Below are 18,313 nucleotides of genomic sequence, written 5' to 3' on the forward strand. Positions count from 1 at the left end.
TGTTGCTGGGGTAAAGGCCAGCTTGGTGATGCTGCTTTGCCAGATGTGGTCTCCTTCAGGCCCTGAACACACACACCCTCATTCAGTCTCTCTTGACCTTCCTCCCACCCCCAGATAGTCCCTCTCTCTTCCTGTGGTTGCACAGTAAACAAGCAGTTCGTCCAAGGGTTCCCTGGAGACCCAGAGGTTTTCATCTTTGTAGCGTTTAGCCTGCTAACGTAGGACTTTGCATAACCCATGAAGGCAAAGTTGGGGAAAATCAGCCTTTGACAATCAAGAACACACATATCTCCACAAGACCAAGCAAGAGATCATAGATTTTGACACCTAAATCCCTCTAACAGCCACTGATGCACATAGGTATGGCTTTGCATATAAATGGGTGAAAATGAGAGTCCCCAACAGCTACCAGTTCCCACTGTACCTGAAATTCCACCATTAAGATTTATTCCGTTATGAATTTTCTTCTCCTGGGACCTACTGTTAAAACACAAAGAGCTCCAAATCTGTTCTGAAAGATGTGTGAAAAGGTTTATGGTCAAACGAGTTTAGAGATGCCAACATATTTTAGCACTCCCTGTGGCAGGCAGAATAATGGCCCCCAAAGACGTGCATGCCTAACCCACGGAACCTGTGAATATGTCAACTTACATGACGAAAGAAACTTAGCAGGTGTGATTAAGGTTCAGGACCCTGAGACAGTTTATATGGATGGGCCCAATATAATTACATGAGTCCTTCAAAGCAGAGAGATTTTCCTGACTGTGGTCAGGGAAAGAGATGTGATGACAGTCACTGGGTCAGAGAGGTGCTATGCTGTTGGCTTTGAAGATGGAGGATGGGGGACACAAGCTAAAGAATACCCATGAATGTTTCTAAAAACTGGAAAAAAAGAAACAAATTCTCCTGAAGGGCTTCCAGAAACAAAGTCCTGCCAACACCTTGTTTAGTGTGAAACTCGAGTCTAATTTCTGACTTACCAAATTGCAAAGTAATAAATTTGTGATGTTTTAAGCTGCTATGTTTATGGTAGTTTGTTAGAGCAGCATTAGAAGATGGAGTACACCCCCTCCCTCAGAGATTCATGGTGTGCTTTAGCTATTAAGGGCTCTAGAGAGCCTTTCAGGACTCCAGTGTAGCTGGGCTTGTTCAGCTTCCCAGCTACATCTGAGGCTACCATAGTTTCTTCCTTAGGAAATCAGAACAGTGGAGGTTGGTCTGCTGAAGGGGAAAAGAGGTAAAACCTAGGGAGCTGTGGAATAGCTGCATTTTCTGTCTGGGACTATGCAGCAGAGAAAGCAACGCAATATCACCGCATTATAGACGAGGAAAATCAAAGGTCAGAGAGATTATGTGGCTTGCCTAAGGTTGCACATTTGGTATGATTCTTACAGAACTAGAATCCGGCTTTTCTCAGTTCAAGGGTGGGGCAGGAAACAGCTGGGTCAGAGCCGCCCTAAGAGCTCAGGACATGTGTGAGACTTGGGGCAGACGGGTGGTCATAGCCTGGCCAGCCACCCCAGAAAAAAGTCAGGCCAAGCGCAAGCACTCAAAGATATCTCACTATGCTCATGACATCAGAGAATCCTGGTGCTTAAAATGTCCCTCGCTAGGCTCAAAGATTAGCTCTAGAGCCTGGACGCAGAGAGCACCTGGAGAGAATTTACACCTGGACAGCCACAGTCCCCCGGAAACTACCACTCCCACTATGCACCGCGACAGCGTGGCCTAAACCTGGGATAAACTACAAGTCCCAGAATTCCTTGTGTGGTAGGCGCGAGCGCGGAGGAGCGGAGGGGCGTAGCACGTTGTCGGCGCGGGACCGTTAAATTTGAAACTTGGCGGCTGGACGTGAGAGCTTGAGGTGGCTGGTTCGCGAGGGAGTCAGGTGCGTGGTTTTTTTCGGGAGCGCCCTCCGGTCGCTTCAGTACGTCGAAGGGCAGGTTGCAGAAGGACGCCCAGGCGGTCTGCAGCCCTGAAGAAAGGCCCTCGGCAGGACGAGGCCCTGAGCCGGGAATGCAGGATGGCGGCGATGCAGAAGGAAAGGGGTGCTCCGAGGTAGGTACCGGAGAAGGGCGGTCGGGAGCTGGGCCTGCGAGCCCCGCGGGTGCCTGGCAGGTGACAGAGGCTTCGCTCAGAGCAGCCCAGGAGAGCACCGGCACGGTCAGGAGAAGAGCAGGCCCGGCCGGATCCTCCTCCCTGCTGGAGTCGGACGCAAGCGGTGGAGGTGAAAGCGCAGAGCAGGGTTAGCACCGACCTCAGTGGGGTGAAGGGCGCGTGAAAATCATGCTGCATCCTGCTTCAAAGCCAAGGAGGCTGTGGGACGCCAGGGGTCCAAAGAGCTTGGAATTTGTCGTGTGTTCTGTGTTGGTATCTCAGCCCAGACGTTTGCTAGCTCTTTGACCTTGGACACGTCTTAATATGGAAAACGCTGCTGTTAACGCTACCATGCCGGGTTCTGGGAGAATTAAGAGTAGCTGTAAAGTAACTGCCTCCAAGTAAGTGCTCAGCACATGGTGGGTGCTAGCATTAAGCTAGTAGCATAGTTAGAAATCTAAAAAGCCCTTGTCTGCATGCTGGCTGCTCTTCCTTATTTATACATATATAAGCTCTTACTCCTACCCTCCTGAAGCTTAAGTTCTGGGGTGGGATGAGGGTAGGGGCAACAGACAATAAACAAGATAAATAAACTAAAAGTTAGATGGTGGTCGGTACTAAAAAAATAAATAAATAAAACATTTGGGGGGTGCAATTTTCGATAGTTTTGAACTGAGGGCCTCACTGAGAAGGTGTCATTTGGGTCAAGACTTGAAGGAAACTCAAGAGCTAGTCCTGCATAGATCTGGGGGCGGGGGCGGGGAAGTACAAAGGCTGGTGGGTGAGAGTTGCAGGAGGGAGGCGCACTGGGCCAGTATCTGGAGCAGAATGAACCAGAGTAAAAGGAAGCGAAGTAAAAAAGGTGAGGATGCAGGCATTGTAAGGACTTGGCTTTTACTCTGTAGTTGAAAGTTATTGGAAGGTTTTGAGCAGAGGAGAGACATGATCTGACATGTGTTTAAATGGGATCACTTTGGCTGCAATGTTGAAAAGACTAAAGGTAGAAAAGGGTGGAAGCAGGGAGACCGGTTTAGAGGTTATTGAAATATTCCAGGCAAGAGAAGGTGGTGGCCTGAGCCAGGCTGGAGACAGTGGAGATGGTGAGAAGAGATTAACTTCTGGATATGTTTTGAAGGTAGAACCAACAGGACTCGCTGAGTGACTGGCGGGGTGGGTGGTGGGTGAGTGGAGTGTCAAGGTTAGCATTAAGAATTTTGACTTGAGCAACTGGAAAAATGAAATTGCCATTTATTTGAGATGAGGGAAGGACCAGGTCTTTGAGGAGGCAAGAGGAGGAGGAGGAGGGATGGAGGAAGTAATCCAGCTCAGTTTTGGATACTATTTAATAGAGATAATGGGCTTCCCTGGTGGCACAGTGGTTGAGAGTCCGCCTGCCGATGCAGAGGACACGGGTTTGTGCCCCGGTCCGGGAAGATCCCCCATGCTGCGGAGTGGCTGGGCCCGTGAGCCATGGCCGCTGAGCCTGCGCATCCGGAGACTGTGCTCCGCAACGGGAGAGGCCACAGCAGTGAGAGGCCCGCGTACCACAAAAAAAAAAAAAAAAAAATAGAGATAGTTTAATTGCTATTTTAAGAGCAGGAGAAGAAATTTAGATGAACTTAGGAAATATTTATTCAGTGCTAACTAGGGTTAGATACTATATTAGAGCATGAGAAAATAAAAATAAATGACATGGCCCTTACATTTACAGGATTCACACAAAATAGTTAAAAAGATATGAGTAGTTACAACCTAAATTATTATTAATCACTTACAGTTTACTTTCTTGAAGGAAGTTTTCAGCTCTCATCTAGACTGAGGTCTCACATAACTTTCACTTTGTTTTGAAGAATAATGCCTATCTGTTTTAAACCCAGAGATAGTGTCTCTCAGCCAGAAGTAAGCTTCTCTTCGACCATTGCAGAGCTCTGAAGTTCAGAGTGCATACCCTTTGTAGTGATTACCTCCAAAAACCTTTTGGGGATTCCCCCCATAGAATTGGTAGAATTGGGGGAGCCATTTGTGACCAGTAAGCTGTATTTTTGTCTGCTTCTGCTCTTGGCTACCCGTATACATAAACTTCAGTTTTAAGTCATCAGTTGAAACATGGGGTGTTAGTCTGATAAACACGTTGCTAATTTTAAATTAAACTAGATGATGCATTCAGTGTAGGCATCGAACTGCTTTTTGTCTACCTAGCCAAATTTATAATACTTTTTTCCCTTTTTTCCTTCCTGCCATAAACTTTCTTCTTATAATATTGTTCACAATACCCTAGCTATGTTCTCTCTTCCATTAGGCAATAGTACAGCTGTAAACTTGGAAACCATGTCACAGAAAGGCTCCGAAGCTTAGGAGTATAATAACACTACTAATGTGCCAACCCACTATATTCAACCCAAAGATCACGATCACTTTTCTGAAAACATTTACAATAATCTAGTGTTATAATAACTCAGTGTTGGTATGAGATTTACTTTTGTTTCCCTCTTCGCAGTGAAGTCATGTCCTTGGAGGGAGATGAATGGGAACTGAGTAAAGAAAATGTCCAACCTTTAAGGCAGGGGCGGATCATGTCCACACTTCAGGGAGCACTGGCACAGCAAGAATCTGCCTGTAACACTACTCTTCAGCAACAGAAAAGGTATGTAGAATGGTTGGGGCTCAACCTGTCATCATTTATCCCCAGTTTGGTAGGTAATGTGGGTGTGGACCCGTGCAGTATGGCATGAGGAGTACTAAACTACTCTTCAAAAGCTGGTAGGATGAGAATCTGTTCCTCTCCTGCTTTCTCATCACACAACAGCTATCTAAAGATCTCCTCAAGTGCACTTAAGAACAAGAGCTATAGGATTTCATTTCATTGTGGAGCAGCCAAACTCTTGTATCAATAGAAATATTTCTCATACAGGGGGAACTGATAAGTAAAGCAAGTATCATTTTACAATATTTCACAAAAGTATTATGACATTCTGAATCCCTAAACAGAATGAACTCTTTGAGAGTAATCAGTTAGTGAAATTGCTTCTTTGGATTCTGAGTACTGAGGGAGAGTGAATCTGCTATCTTTTATGTGTACTCAATTATTAACTTTCTAGGAAAGTATTTTCGAGAATGTGCCAGAAAGAAATAGTGGTCTCCAAAGAAAATGTAAACCTCGGAGAAACTGAATTTAACAAACTCAGGATAATGAAAAGCTGAAAAATACCACTACATCATTCAAATGGACCTATGGAACTTGCTCTCCTCTGACAAATGTTTTGATAAATATACTTTTTTCAAAAAAGTAAAGTATCAGTTTCTACCATCAGTCTCGTGACAAAATTCTGATATTATAGGCAAATTATCATATTTTTTTATAGATACTTTATTTATTTTATTAATTTTTTTGGACGTGCCACGTGGCATGCGAGATGTTAGTTCTCCCACCAGGGATCCACCCCACAACCCCTGCAGTGTACGCGCGGAGTCTTAACCACAGGATGGCCAGGGAAGTCCCCAAATTATCATAACTTTGATAGAATGTGATGAATATCCTTGTTCATCTCTTTGGATCTTTAAAAGCATTGAATTTTATGGTTTTGTTTCACAGATGGTGTTCTATTCTTTTTTTTTTTTTTTTTTTAATATTTATTTATTTATTTTTGGCTGTATTGGGTCTCTGTTGCTGTGCACGGGCTTTCTCTAGTTGCGGTGAGCGGGGGCTACTCTTTGTTGTGGTGCATGGACTTCTCACTGCGGTGGCTTCTCTTTGTTGCGGAGCACGGGCAATAGGCATGCGGGCTTCAGTAGTTGTGGCACGCGGGCTCAGTAACTGTGGCTTGCGGGCTCTAGAGCACAGGCTCGGTAGTTGTGGCACACGGGCTTAGTTGCTCCGCGGCATGTGGGATCTTCCTGGACCAGGGCTCAAACCTGTGTCCCCTGCGTTGGCAGGCGGATTCTTAATGACTGCTCCACCAGGGAAGCCCTGGTGTTCTATTCTTAAAGCTTCTTGGTTCTGTGACGTTGTGCTAGTTTTTCCACGTCACTAACTACTCTTCCTTTTTTCTTGTTGGCTTCCTACTGCATTTTATCTAAGTCTCTGTTCTTTGTCCTCCGTTCTCATTCCATATTCAAATTTTCCAGGATTGTTTAACTACTATTTACATCTCTTACTTGCCTTCTATCAATAAATGTCTTTTTATCTACCTGTAACATATAATTAGATAAATGTTTTACTAATATATTAAATACTGAATCGTTTCTCTCATAAATGACTTATCTTTTTCTACTCCATTTTGATTAATGGTACCAAAACTCATCTAAATGATCTTACCTCACTGCCCTCTCACTCTAATTTTATTTAGTCAATTACTAAGGATTTGTGGTTTTTAATTTTTATTTATTTATTTATTTATTGCGGTACGTGGGCCTCTCACTGTTGTGGCCTGTCCCGTTGTGGAGCACAGGCTCCAGACACACAGGCTCAGCGGCTATGGCTCACGCGCCCAGCCGCTCCGCAGCATGTGGAATCTTCCCGGACTGGGGCACGAACCCGTGTCCCCTGCATCAGCAGGCAGACTCCCAACCACTGCGCCACCAGGGAAGCCCATGTGATTTTTATTTTTAAAGTATAATTTACATGCAGTGAAATGCTCAGATTTTTAGTTAGTTTTAAGACATTTCAAGACACAGAACATTTTTATTACCTCAGAAAGTTCTCTCATGCCCCTTCCTAATCAATCTTCCTCTCCCTCATGAAGCAAGCAGTGATTAGATTTCTATCACCATAGGTTATTTTTGTTTATTCTAGAATTTTATATAAATGGAATCCTACACTTCTTTCAGTATGTTTTTTAGCCTTTTTCATGTTGCATGTATCAGTAGATTTTTCCTTTTTATTACTGAGTAGTATTCCATTTGTTTATCCATTCAGTTGATGGACAAGTAGATTCTTTCCAATTATGTGCTTTATGAATAAAGCTGCTATGGACATTCTTGCATAAGGCTTTCTGAGGACATAGATTTTCATTTCTCTCGGAATAGAATTGCTAGGTCATAGAATAAATGTATGTTTAATTTTTTAAGAAACTGCTGGTTTTCCAAGGAGGTTGTAACACTTTACACTCCTATCAGCCATGTATGAGGATCTATTTGCTCCACATCCACTCCCATATTTGATGTGGTCATTTATTTTCATTTTAACCATTCTGGTGGGTGTATAATAGTATCTCATTATGGTTTTGCTTCCCATCTCCCAGGTGACTAATGATGGTGAGCACTTTTTCACTTGCTTGTTGGCCTTTTATATATCTTCTTTTGTGGTGCATTTGTTTAGACATTTGGCCTAGTTTTAAAATTGGATTGCAGGAGTTCTTTATATAGTCTTATCAAATATATGTGTTACAAATATTTTCTCCCAGTCCATGGCTATCTATTTTCTTGGTGGTATTTTTTGACAAGCAAAAGTTTTTTATTTTTGTTTTATTTTTGAATTTTTGAATTTTATTTATTTTTTATACAGCAGGTTCTTATTAGTTATCCATTTCATACATATTAGTGTATATATGTCCATCCCAATCTCATCCCACCACCACTTTCCCCCCTTGGTGTCCATACGTTTGTTCTCTACACCTGTGTCTCTATTTCTGCCTTGCTAACCGGTTCATCTGTACCATTTTATTAGGTTCCACATATATGTGTTAATATACGATATTTGTTTTTCTCTTTCTGACTTACTTCACTCTGTATGACAGTGTCTAGATCCATCCACGCCTCTACAAATGACCCAATTTTGTTCCTTTTTCTGGCTGAGTAATATTCCATTGTATATATGTACCGCATCTTCTTTATCCATTTGTCTGTTGATGGGCATTTAGGTTGCTATCATGACCTGACTGTTGTAAATAGTGCTGCAATGAACATTGGGGTGCATGTCTCTTTTTGAATTATGGTTTTCTCTGGGTATATGCCCAGTAGTGGGATTGCTGGGTCATATGGTAGTTCTATTTTTAGTTTTTCAAGGAACCTCCATACTGTTCTCCATAGTGGCTGTATCAATTTACATTCCTACCAACAGTGCAGGAGGGTTCCCTTTTCTCCACACCCTCTCCAGCATTTACTGTTTGTAGATTTTCTGATTATGCCCATTCTGACTGGTGTGAGGTGATACCTCATTGTAGTTTTGGTTTGCATTTCTCTAATAATTAGTGATGTTGAGCAGCTTTTCATGTGCTTCTTGGCCATCTGTATATCTTCTTTGGAGAAATGTCTATTTAGGTCTTCTGCCCATTTTTGGATTGGGTTGTATGTTTTTTTAATATTGAGCGGCATGAGCTGTTTATATATTTTGGGGATTAATCCTTTGTCCGTTGATATGTTTGCAAATATTTTTTCCCATTCTGAGGGTTGTCTTTTCATCTTGTTTGTAGTTTTCTTTGCTTTGCAAAAGCTTTTAAGTTTCATTAGGTCCCATTTGTTTATTTTTGGTTTTATTTCCATTACTCTAGGAGGTGGATCAAAAAAGATCTTGCTGTGATTTATGTCAGAGTGTTCTTCCTATGTTTTCCTCTAAGAGTTTTATAGTGTCCAGTCTTACATTTAGGTCTCTAATCCATTTGGAGTTTATTTTTGTGTATGGTGTTAGGGAGTATTCTAATTTCATTCTTTTACATGTAGCTGTCCAGTTTTCCCAGCACCACTTATTGAAGAGACTGTCTTTTCCCCATTGTATATCCTTTTCCCCATTGTGCTTCCTTTGTCATAGATTAGTTGACCATAGGTGCATGGGTTTATCTCTGGGCTTTCTATCCTGTTCCACTGATCTATATTTCTGTTTTTGTGTCAGTACCATATGACAAGAAGAAGTTTTTAATTTTTTTTTTTGGCTGCATTTGGTCTTTGTTGCTGCACGCGGACTTTCTCTAGTTGCAGAGAGTGGGGACTACTCTTCGTTGAGATGCGTGGGCTTCTCATTGCAGTGGCCTCTCTTGTTGCAGAGCACGGGCTCTAGGCGCGTGGGCTCAGTAGTTGTGGCTCGCGAGCTCTAGAGCACAGGCTCAGTAGTTGTGGCGCAGGGGCTTTGTTGCTCCGCAGCAAGTGGGATCTTCCCAGAGCAGAGCTCGAACTCGTGTCCCCTGCATTGGCAGGTGGATTCTTAACCACTGTGCCACCAGGGAAGTCCAGAAGTTTTTAATTTTGATGAAGTTTAATTAATTAGTGTCTTTCTTTTAATGCGTTTTGTATCTTCTCTAGGAAATCTTTTCCTGCCCCAAAGGTGAAGAGATATTCTCCTGTGATTTCTTCTAACTTTATTGTTTTAGCTTTTATGTTTAAATTTATCCTTGAGTATGGTGTGAGGTTGGAGTAAAAGGTCTTCTGCATCCACCCCCACCCCCACCCCCACGTGAATATCTAGTTGTTCTGCCTCCATTTGTTGAAGAGATTATTTTTTTCTTTCCCCATTGAATTGCTTTGGGGCTCTTGTCAAAAATCATTTGACTGTATATGTGTGGATCATTTCTGAGCTCTCTATTCTGTTCCTTTGATCTAATTGTCTTTCTTTTCACCAATTATATATTGTCTTGATTAGCTTTATATAGTAAAGACTAGAATCAGGTAGCGTGAGTTCTCCAACTCTTGTTGTTCTTTTTCAAAATTGTTTTGGCTATTCTTGGTCCTTTGCCTTTCCAAATTTTAAAATCATCTTGTCATTTTCTAGAAAAGAGACTGCTGGGATTTGGGTTAGATTGCATTGAATCCATAGATAAATTTGGAGGATTGCTGATTTTTATCAGTAGTGTACATAATTGTGTCACCTTAGCTACATAATTGTGTACCCTTTTCTAATTTTTCCTTTTCTTATAGTGTTGTTACCACCCAGGGTTCTTGGACTCTTTAATCAATAGAAATTGATAAGGGGCCAGACCAGAAATTCAGGCAAGGCTTTACTGGGACTCGTGCTGCAGGGAGCAAAAACAAATAACAGGTTCCCCTGAGCTGGGGCGAGCTGGTTTCTTAAATGGGGTGAGGGTAGGAGTGGGTCCAAGGGTTGGGCCAGAGGGGTGACTTGGGTGATCGGCCCCACCCCCTTGGTGGTGCTGTGTGCAGGGATTATTAGCAGTACTCTGCTTTTGTTCCTGAAACCTCAGAAGTGGTGGGTTTTGGGTCTTTTTGGATCTTTTTGTTCATAATTTGCCCCAACTGCAAATGTACACAGTTATCTTTAGTCCCTTATAGTTTCTTTGTATTCTGTTGCACAAGGAGACTTTTGTCCAGGTGCCAGGACTGCGGCAAAGGGTCCCAGGTCCCAGCCTGTCTCAGTGTTACCTGATTAGTCTTTTTGAAATCTTTACTTACCATATTCAAGATACTCTCCAATTGAAGAACCACTAGTGGCTTGAACAGGTAGAATCCAAACTCTTTAAATTTACATTTAAAGCATTCCCTTCTTACCTCTCCAGATACCTGCATTTATTCCCAATACTGACTTTATGTTATAGCTTAATTCCCTCTGGGTTAACTGTCCCATTTTGACAATTTTATTCAGTACTGATTTCCCTCTTTCTTGGAAAATTCCCTTTTTCTTTCAAATCTTATGGTTCCTTCAGAGTCCCACCTTCTAAGATTGCTTCTATGATACCTCCTTTTGACTTCATAAAGCCTTTACTATCCATTCTTGGCAATTGTAATATACTGCTCTGTATTATTAATTTTTCATTTATGTATTGTCTTTCTTATTAGGGCATAAATTCCTTTGTGTCAGGGACTATTCTTTATGTCAAACATAACCCCTTATACAGTTTTTATTGATTAAGCATTTATCTAAATTGTGGTTTATTACCCAATACTTCCCCTCTATTCTAACTGGTCAGTCTTAACTTAGTCTTAGCCCTCTGCTTTCCCAGCTCTTTACAGTCATATTTCACACTTTCTCTGAAGCATTCCTCCAATTTATATGTGGTTTAATTCTTCTCTGACTAATGTTACCCATGGAATTTTTCTTTAAGATTCTTATTTCTATATATATCTGTATGTGTGTGTGTTTAGTTTTTTTTCAGTGCTATCAGATACATATAAAATAATAGCTGTCATTTATTGAGTACTTACTATGTCTAAACACTACACTTAAGACTAGTCAACCTAATAAGATAGATAGTATTATTATCCCCATTTTATAGATGAGGAAACTGAAAACAGTTTAAATAGCTTTTCTAATGTTACTCAGCTAGTGATTACTGGAGCTGCATTGGAACCTAGGGAGTCTTGTTCCAGAGATTTAAACTGCTGTGTAATACTTCTTTTCTGTATGTTGTCTTGGAATTTCTCTAATTTCTGTATATTTTATCTCTTCTGTTATATTATCAGGCAGAATCCTGATTGTTTCTATTCTTTTTCTTTCTGTTTAATAAGCCCTCAAACTCCAGTGCAGTTATGTAGGTTGATATTAAACACTTAATAATGAATAAAAATGAAGGTGATACTTGTTCATTTGGCTTTTATCACTATTGCTTATGCTCACATTTTCTGTTTAAATTTCAGGGCATTTGAATCTGAAATTCGATTTTATGCTGGAAATGACCCTCTGGATGTTTGGGACAGGTGAGTCTTTTTATTTAACAAGGGCCATAGAAACTTAACAGGTGAGTCCTTATGGCCATGCATCTCAAACTGGATGTTTTGCAGACACAGATAAGCAGAATAATCATAGTGTATCTTCCTGAGGTGTGACTGAGCTATACCTGTCTATCACCATCCCCATTATTTCCCACAGGTATATGTTAGCAATATTTGGAAAAGTTTGAGGTATACAGGCTTAGGGCATGTCATTGAGGACCTCTAAATATACTGGTAAATATATCAGTATATTAGATATTTCTGCTTTAAAAAGTCCATAATGGGTCTTGGAGCAAGATAATGTTAAACTTGAAAAATATTCTTTTCCTCTCTTCTCATTCAGGTATATTAACTGGACAGAGCAGAACTATCCTCAGGGCGGGAAGGAGAGTAATATGTCAACATTATTAGAAAGAGCTGTAGAAGCGCTACAAGGAGAAAAACGATATTATAATGATCCTCGATTTCTTAGTCTCTGGCTTAAGCTGGTAAGTCTTTCTCAAGTGCCATCTGAGTTTAAAATATTAAACCAAGAGATTTTCTCTAGAGGTATCTTGTACACCAAAAAACTGAGCTGTTCAGTAGATACTAAACATTTAATAAATATTCAATATTTGTTAAATTGTTTCTACTTTAGAGGTGGATTTTACTATAAGGTTTTTTTATCCCTTTAAAAGTGATCATAAGGCCTGTCTTATTTCTCTGTAGGAGTGGGTTATTTATTGATTTTAAACACCATTGGGCCATGCAACTGTACTGGGGGAGGATGTGTAGGAGCCAACACATGGCAGTAATACAATTGTTTGGGGAAAAGCTTTTGTAGGTGATTCTGGTATCCCTTTCTCCCAGCTTTTGAATCTTCACCATAAAAAAAAAGTGATGTTTATTTTTCATCTGTCTTTGGGTTTCTTTCACCTAGTATGTTGCTACAATTAAAAATATTGAGCTGACCTGACCACTTTGTACTATCTTACTTGACATGTAGTTCTTTTAAGAACACTCTTGAGGATTTTTTTATGAAAATGTCTTTGTAAAAATTATGGCCAGGGTTTCTTAGACATTAATTTCATTGCTTTTATCCTAAAAGAGATTAGAAAAAAAGCAAGTGATAAATATTTAGAATAGAATTTTAGATGATAGAATTAGATATTGGATTTAAAAAATTTAAGTAAAATATATTTTAAAATTAAAAATACATTTTTAAAAATTAAAAATTTATTAAAAATAAGTAATTAGATAATTCTAAATAACGGAATATTTACAACCATTGTAATATGATAAAATACTGACACTAGAAATTAATAAGATTTCTGGCTAAAATATATCTCTTGGGGAGGACTTAAATTAAACTTCAAATAGTTTCTAATACAGGAAGTTAGGTGAATCCTGAAGATATCATTATCTTGATTTCTGCAGGACATTTGACATATCTTGGCATCCTTATACAAGTTGGTGAAATTACCTTAGGGATAGTAGTTAGGGGAATTTATAACAAAGGATGGCACACAAAGAATTCTAAACAGATTTGTTAGTATGGAGACTGTGGTTCCTGGTGGTATGCTAATGGATTTTGTTCTTCATTCTATTCTATATAATATTCTTATGTGTGATTTATTAGAAGGTTGAACTAAATAAACCTCTAAAGTGACTTTTAATCCCAGGTTTCTATGACTATATTTAGTTGGAGCTATTAAAAGTAACAATTGGAATAATTTCTCTGTTCACTTATGTTAACCTGGTGCTTGGACTGAAAAGCAGTTATTATCATAGAGTAAAAGACATAGTCTAAACCAGTACTCCTGAAAGAATGGTCTGTAGACTGTTCAAGATAAGTACAAAAATTGAGAGTAAGCATTTAGACATTTTGTTAACAGTTTAGCATTGGCACAACATCTAAGCACATCCTCATTTTTCTGGTAACTTCTCTTTTTATTGTATTTTTAAAAAATATCAGTCAGTACCTTGATTTCAATGTGGTGAAACCTTGAACAGGGAACCCAACTGATCCTGACTCAAAAAACTGTAAGACAGTAAACTTGAATTGTTTTATGCTACTAAATTTGTGGTAATTTATGATACACCAATAGATGAATGCAATGGGGAAAAAAAATCAGCGATGGAATGGAAACTTTTAAACACACACACACACACACACACACACACACACACACACACACACAACTGTCTCCTTCACCACAGGTAATCTGAGAAGGACTGGTCTAGATAACCGTAAAATTCAAATTATCAGCCCTAGAGTGATCAGCAGTAATTTAAACTTTGCACCTGGAAAATAAGGTCCATATGAAACTATTTTGCTGTCTTTCTTAGTCAAGAGGAGTAAAGGTGGGTTTCTCACAGTACTCTTTTGATTTGCAGAAAGATTTCTGCAGTCAGAGGGTTTTTTTGTTTTTTTAAAAATTTATTTTATTTTATTTATTTTTGGCTGTGTTGGGTCTTCGTTGCTGCACGCCGGCTTTCTCTACTTGCGGCCAGCGGGGGCTACTCTTCGTTGCAGCGCTCTGCCTTCTCATTGTGATGGCTTCTCTTGCTGTGGAGCACGGGCTCTAGGCGCGTGGGCTTCAGTAGTTGTGGCATGCAGGCTCAGTAGTTGTGGCACACGGGCTTAGTTGCTCTGCGGCATGTGGGATCTTCCCGGACCAGGGCTCGAACCCGTGTCTCCTTCATTGGCCACCAGGAAAGCCCCAGTTATTTTTATAAAGGATAACTACAATCGAGCTAAGGAAAAATTTGTTCTTAGAAAATATCCAGTATTTTTAGTTAAAAGTGTAAAATTGTTTTAATTTGGCTTTTTAAGGTTACCAAAAAGGTATGTTTAACTTTTGAATCCATTAATCTCACCATCTTATCCTTTTATTGATATTTATGTTATTTCTTAGGTGATCTCATTCAGCAGTCTGGAATAACCTGATATGTATTGGCTATCCCATGCTGTACCACAGCTATTCAGAAAGCCGTTAACGAAGTGCAGTCAATTTTAAGCTTTATTTATGTAGTAATAGATATCGAGGACTGGATCTTATACTGATAACGGATTGAGAATTACAACTTTGCTTGAAACACCATCACATATGGGAAAACATCTCTAATTCGGATAAGCAGAAAAACTGCATTTACTAAATTACTGCAAAATTAAAGTATAAAATACTAATTGTTTCTGTCAAAGATATAAATGGAGCATTTCATTTTTTCAGCCTTTTTCTACCAGACCCTGGGTAGGGAACTGAATATAGTAGATAGCAATGTTTTCTGCTTTCGTGGAGTTTACTTTTTTGAGGAAGACAGATGGTAAATGAACAGGAGAAAATGTTATCCTCCCCAGTAGTAAAAGAACTCCTAACTAGAACACTGAAATGCTACTTTCTATATGAAAGGAGAAACTTTTAAAAATAAGTATTATCTGTGAAATTATATTTGGGAATAACTGCTAACATTTTAAATTTGTAAAACCGTCTTAGAAAGCAATTTACTTTTTAACATAGTTCTACTTATAGGAATTTAAGGGAATAATGTAAATTGTGAAAGGCAGTATGCTTAAGGATATTTATTATACAATTATTTATATTAGGCAAAATTAGAAGTGGTTTATCAAAAAAATAGGGGAATAATTAAATGATGGAAGATCTACTAGATGGAACATTTTTCACCCATTTAAAAATAATAATGGGGCTTCCCTGGTGGCGCAGTGGTTGAGAGTCCGCCTGCCGATGCAGGAGACGCGGGTTCGTGCCCCGGTCTGGGAAGATCCCACATGTCGCGGAGCGGCTGGGCCCGTGAGCCATGGCCGCTGAGCCTGCGCGTCCGGAGCCTGTGCTCCGCAACGGGAGAGGCCACAACAGTGAGAGGCCCACGTAACGCAAAAAAAAATAATAATAATAATGAAGAGTAAGTAGCCGCATGGAAAAATGAATGATGCACTATCAAATGGAATAAAAACATTTAATTATGATTAAAACTGTAAAATGACAAAAATCCTTTTATCCTGGGTAAAATGAAATATGTTCCTTTTTTTCCCTAAGGGAAAAACAAAGACTGAAGAAAATACATAAAACTGTTAGTGGTGTGGGATTTTTAATGATCCCTCTCTCCTCCCCTTCTTGCTACTAGAATTATCTACATTGTAACTGGTCTTATAAGGTCCCTTCTAAAATATAGATTTGACCATGTCATTTCTTTGCTTATGCTCTCCTACCCCAACACATATAACATTGACTATCAAGTATATTTAAAATTGATTAGCTTGACTTTCAAGACTGTTCAGACCTTTTTTTCCCAAACTCCTGTCTTGCCTACACCCCTACAAATTTCTAGTCTTCGGTGTCTTTGCTTATGCTATTTTCTCTGCCTAGAATGCCCTTCGTTTTCCATTGTCTACCTTATGTAAGTCTATTCTTCCTTAAGCGCCACACTCAAATGTCACACCTTCTTAAAGACTTTCCTCCCTATCTCTTTTTCTTACAAATTAATCTCTTTTGTCTATGTTTTAGGTCCTCCCAATATATTCCTTATAACATTGTATTATAATAGATATATTTTTTTCAGTGCAGAAACTACATATAGTATTTCCAGTGATTGTTTGGCACATAATAGACACTCAGTAAGTGAAGAGAAATTGGTTAACTGCTAACACTTTTCATTTGTTACAGGGGCATTTATGCAATGAACCTTTGGATATGTACAGTTATTTACATAACCAAGGAATTGGCATTTCACTTGCTCAATTCTATATCTCATGGGCTGAAGAATATGAAGCTAGAGAAAACTTTAAGAAAGCAGATGTGGTATTTCAGGAAGGGATTCAACAGAAGGCTGAACCACTGGAAAGACTGCAGTCCCAGCACCGGTAAACTGCTTCTCTGGAGCTTGTCTTAACTCGTTAAAACTAGTAACAGTCGTTTTGCATCTGAATAAAGTGCTCTCTATGGATTGGCAAGTTAACTTCATTACTATTCAGTTTTTTAAAAGACATATTTAAATATTTAACATTCTGTAAAATGTACTCTTTGGTGTACAGTTCTATACATTTTCACAAGTGAGTAGAGACATGTAACCATTACCATAATCAAGATATAGAATAATTTCATCACTCCATAGAATTCCCTCACGTTATCCCTTTGTTGTCCACACCTACTCACAGTCCCAACCTCTAGCAACCACTGATGTGTTCTCCAGCCCTATAGTTTTACCTTTTCCATAATGCCATATAAATGGAATCATACAGTATATAGTCTTGACTCTGGCTGCTTTCATTTAGCACAATGCATTTGAGTTGTAAGAGTTCTTTATATATTCTGAATACAAGCCTTTTGTCAGATGAGTGATTTGTAAGTCTTTTCTCCTAGCTTAAGTCTGGGAGTGTTTTTTATAGACCAAAGTTTTTAATTTTGAAGAAGTTTAACTTACAATTATTTCTTGTATGGATCGTGCTTTTGGTATATCTAAGAATTCCATCTAGCTGAAGGTCACAGAGGTCACTCCTATGTTTTTATCCTGAAGTTTTATAGTTTACTTTTTACATTTAAATCTGTGATCCATTTTGAGTTAATTTTTGTAGAAGGTATCAAGGCTGTTTTTTTTTTTATTTTGCATATGAGCCTCCATTTATTCCTGTGCCACTTGTTGAAAAGACTTTCTCCATTGAATTACCTTTGCATCTTTGTCAAAAAGCAAGTGATCATATTTGTACAGGTTTATCTCTGTTACTCTGTTTTGTTCTGTTGATCTCTGTATCTATCATTGGTATATATCACACTATCTGGATTGCTGGAGTTTTATAGTAAGTCTGGAAATCAGGTAATATGTCTTCTAACTGTTCTTTTTAAGTCTTCTAGTTCCTTTGACTCTGTGTATAAATTCTAGAATCAGCTTCCTGGGATTTTGATGAATATTGTGCATGAACAAGGTATATTTCTCCATTTATTTAGATCTTTGATTTCTTTTAGTGGGCTTTGGTAGTTTTTGTCTTTCAAGGAATTGGTCCATTTCATCCAAGTGATGAGTTTATAGACATAGAATTGTTCATAGTATTCCTTTATTATCCTTTTAATGTCTGTAGGTTATATAGTAACCCCCCTTCTTTCGTTTTTCATATTGATAATCCTGATATTGGTCTTCTCTTTTTCCTCTGTCAGTCTGGGTAGAAGTTTATTGATTTCTCTTGATCTTTTTAGGGAATCAGCTTTTGGTTCCATTGATTTTTCTCTTAATTGATATTCTTCTCTTAATTTTATTAATTTCTGCTCTTTATTATTTCCTTCTCTGTGCTTGCTTTGGGTTTAACTTGCCCTTCTTTTTCTAATTTAAGGTGACAGAGCACTGATTTCTAGAATTTTCTTTTCTAATATAAAAAATGTCTGTCTAAGCACTGCTTTAGCCATATCCCACAAATTTTGATATAATATTATGTTTTCATTTTCATTCAGTTCAAAATATTTTTTAATTTTCTTTATGTCTTCCTTTTGATCCATGGGTTATATAGAAGTGTATTGTTTAATTAGGACATGTTCGGAGATTTTTCAGATATCTTCCTGTTACTGATTTCTAGTTTAATTCCGTTATGATCAGAGAACATAATTTGTATGATTTCAATTCTTTTGAATTTATT

At 38.9% G+C, this 18,313-nt stretch overlaps 1 protein-coding gene across 1 annotated transcript in view; it reads left to right on the forward strand.

Moving 5' to 3' along the window:
* The first annotated feature begins 1,816 nt into the window (after positions 1 to 1,816).
* The window catches only part of BUB1B (BUB1 mitotic checkpoint serine/threonine kinase B), a 58,126-nt gene continuing 41,629 nt past the window's right edge, over positions 1,817 to 18,313 (forward strand). Inside the window, exons 1-5 of the mRNA XM_065871419.1 lie at positions 1,817 to 2,058; positions 4,595 to 4,741; positions 11,617 to 11,676; positions 12,035 to 12,179; positions 16,356 to 16,552. Of these exons, the coding sequence (XP_065727491.1) occupies positions 2,024 to 2,058; positions 4,595 to 4,741; positions 11,617 to 11,676; positions 12,035 to 12,179; positions 16,356 to 16,552 (584 nt within the window). The 5' untranslated portion in view covers positions 1,817 to 2,023. The remainder of the gene's footprint in view (positions 2,059 to 4,594; positions 4,742 to 11,616; positions 11,677 to 12,034; positions 12,180 to 16,355; positions 16,553 to 18,313) is intronic.

This window comes from Phocoena phocoena, chromosome 2 (assembly GCF_963924675.1).
Source record: "Phocoena phocoena chromosome 2, mPhoPho1.1, whole genome shotgun sequence".
Taxonomy (NCBI): Eukaryota; Metazoa; Chordata; class Mammalia; order Artiodactyla; family Phocoenidae; genus Phocoena; species Phocoena phocoena.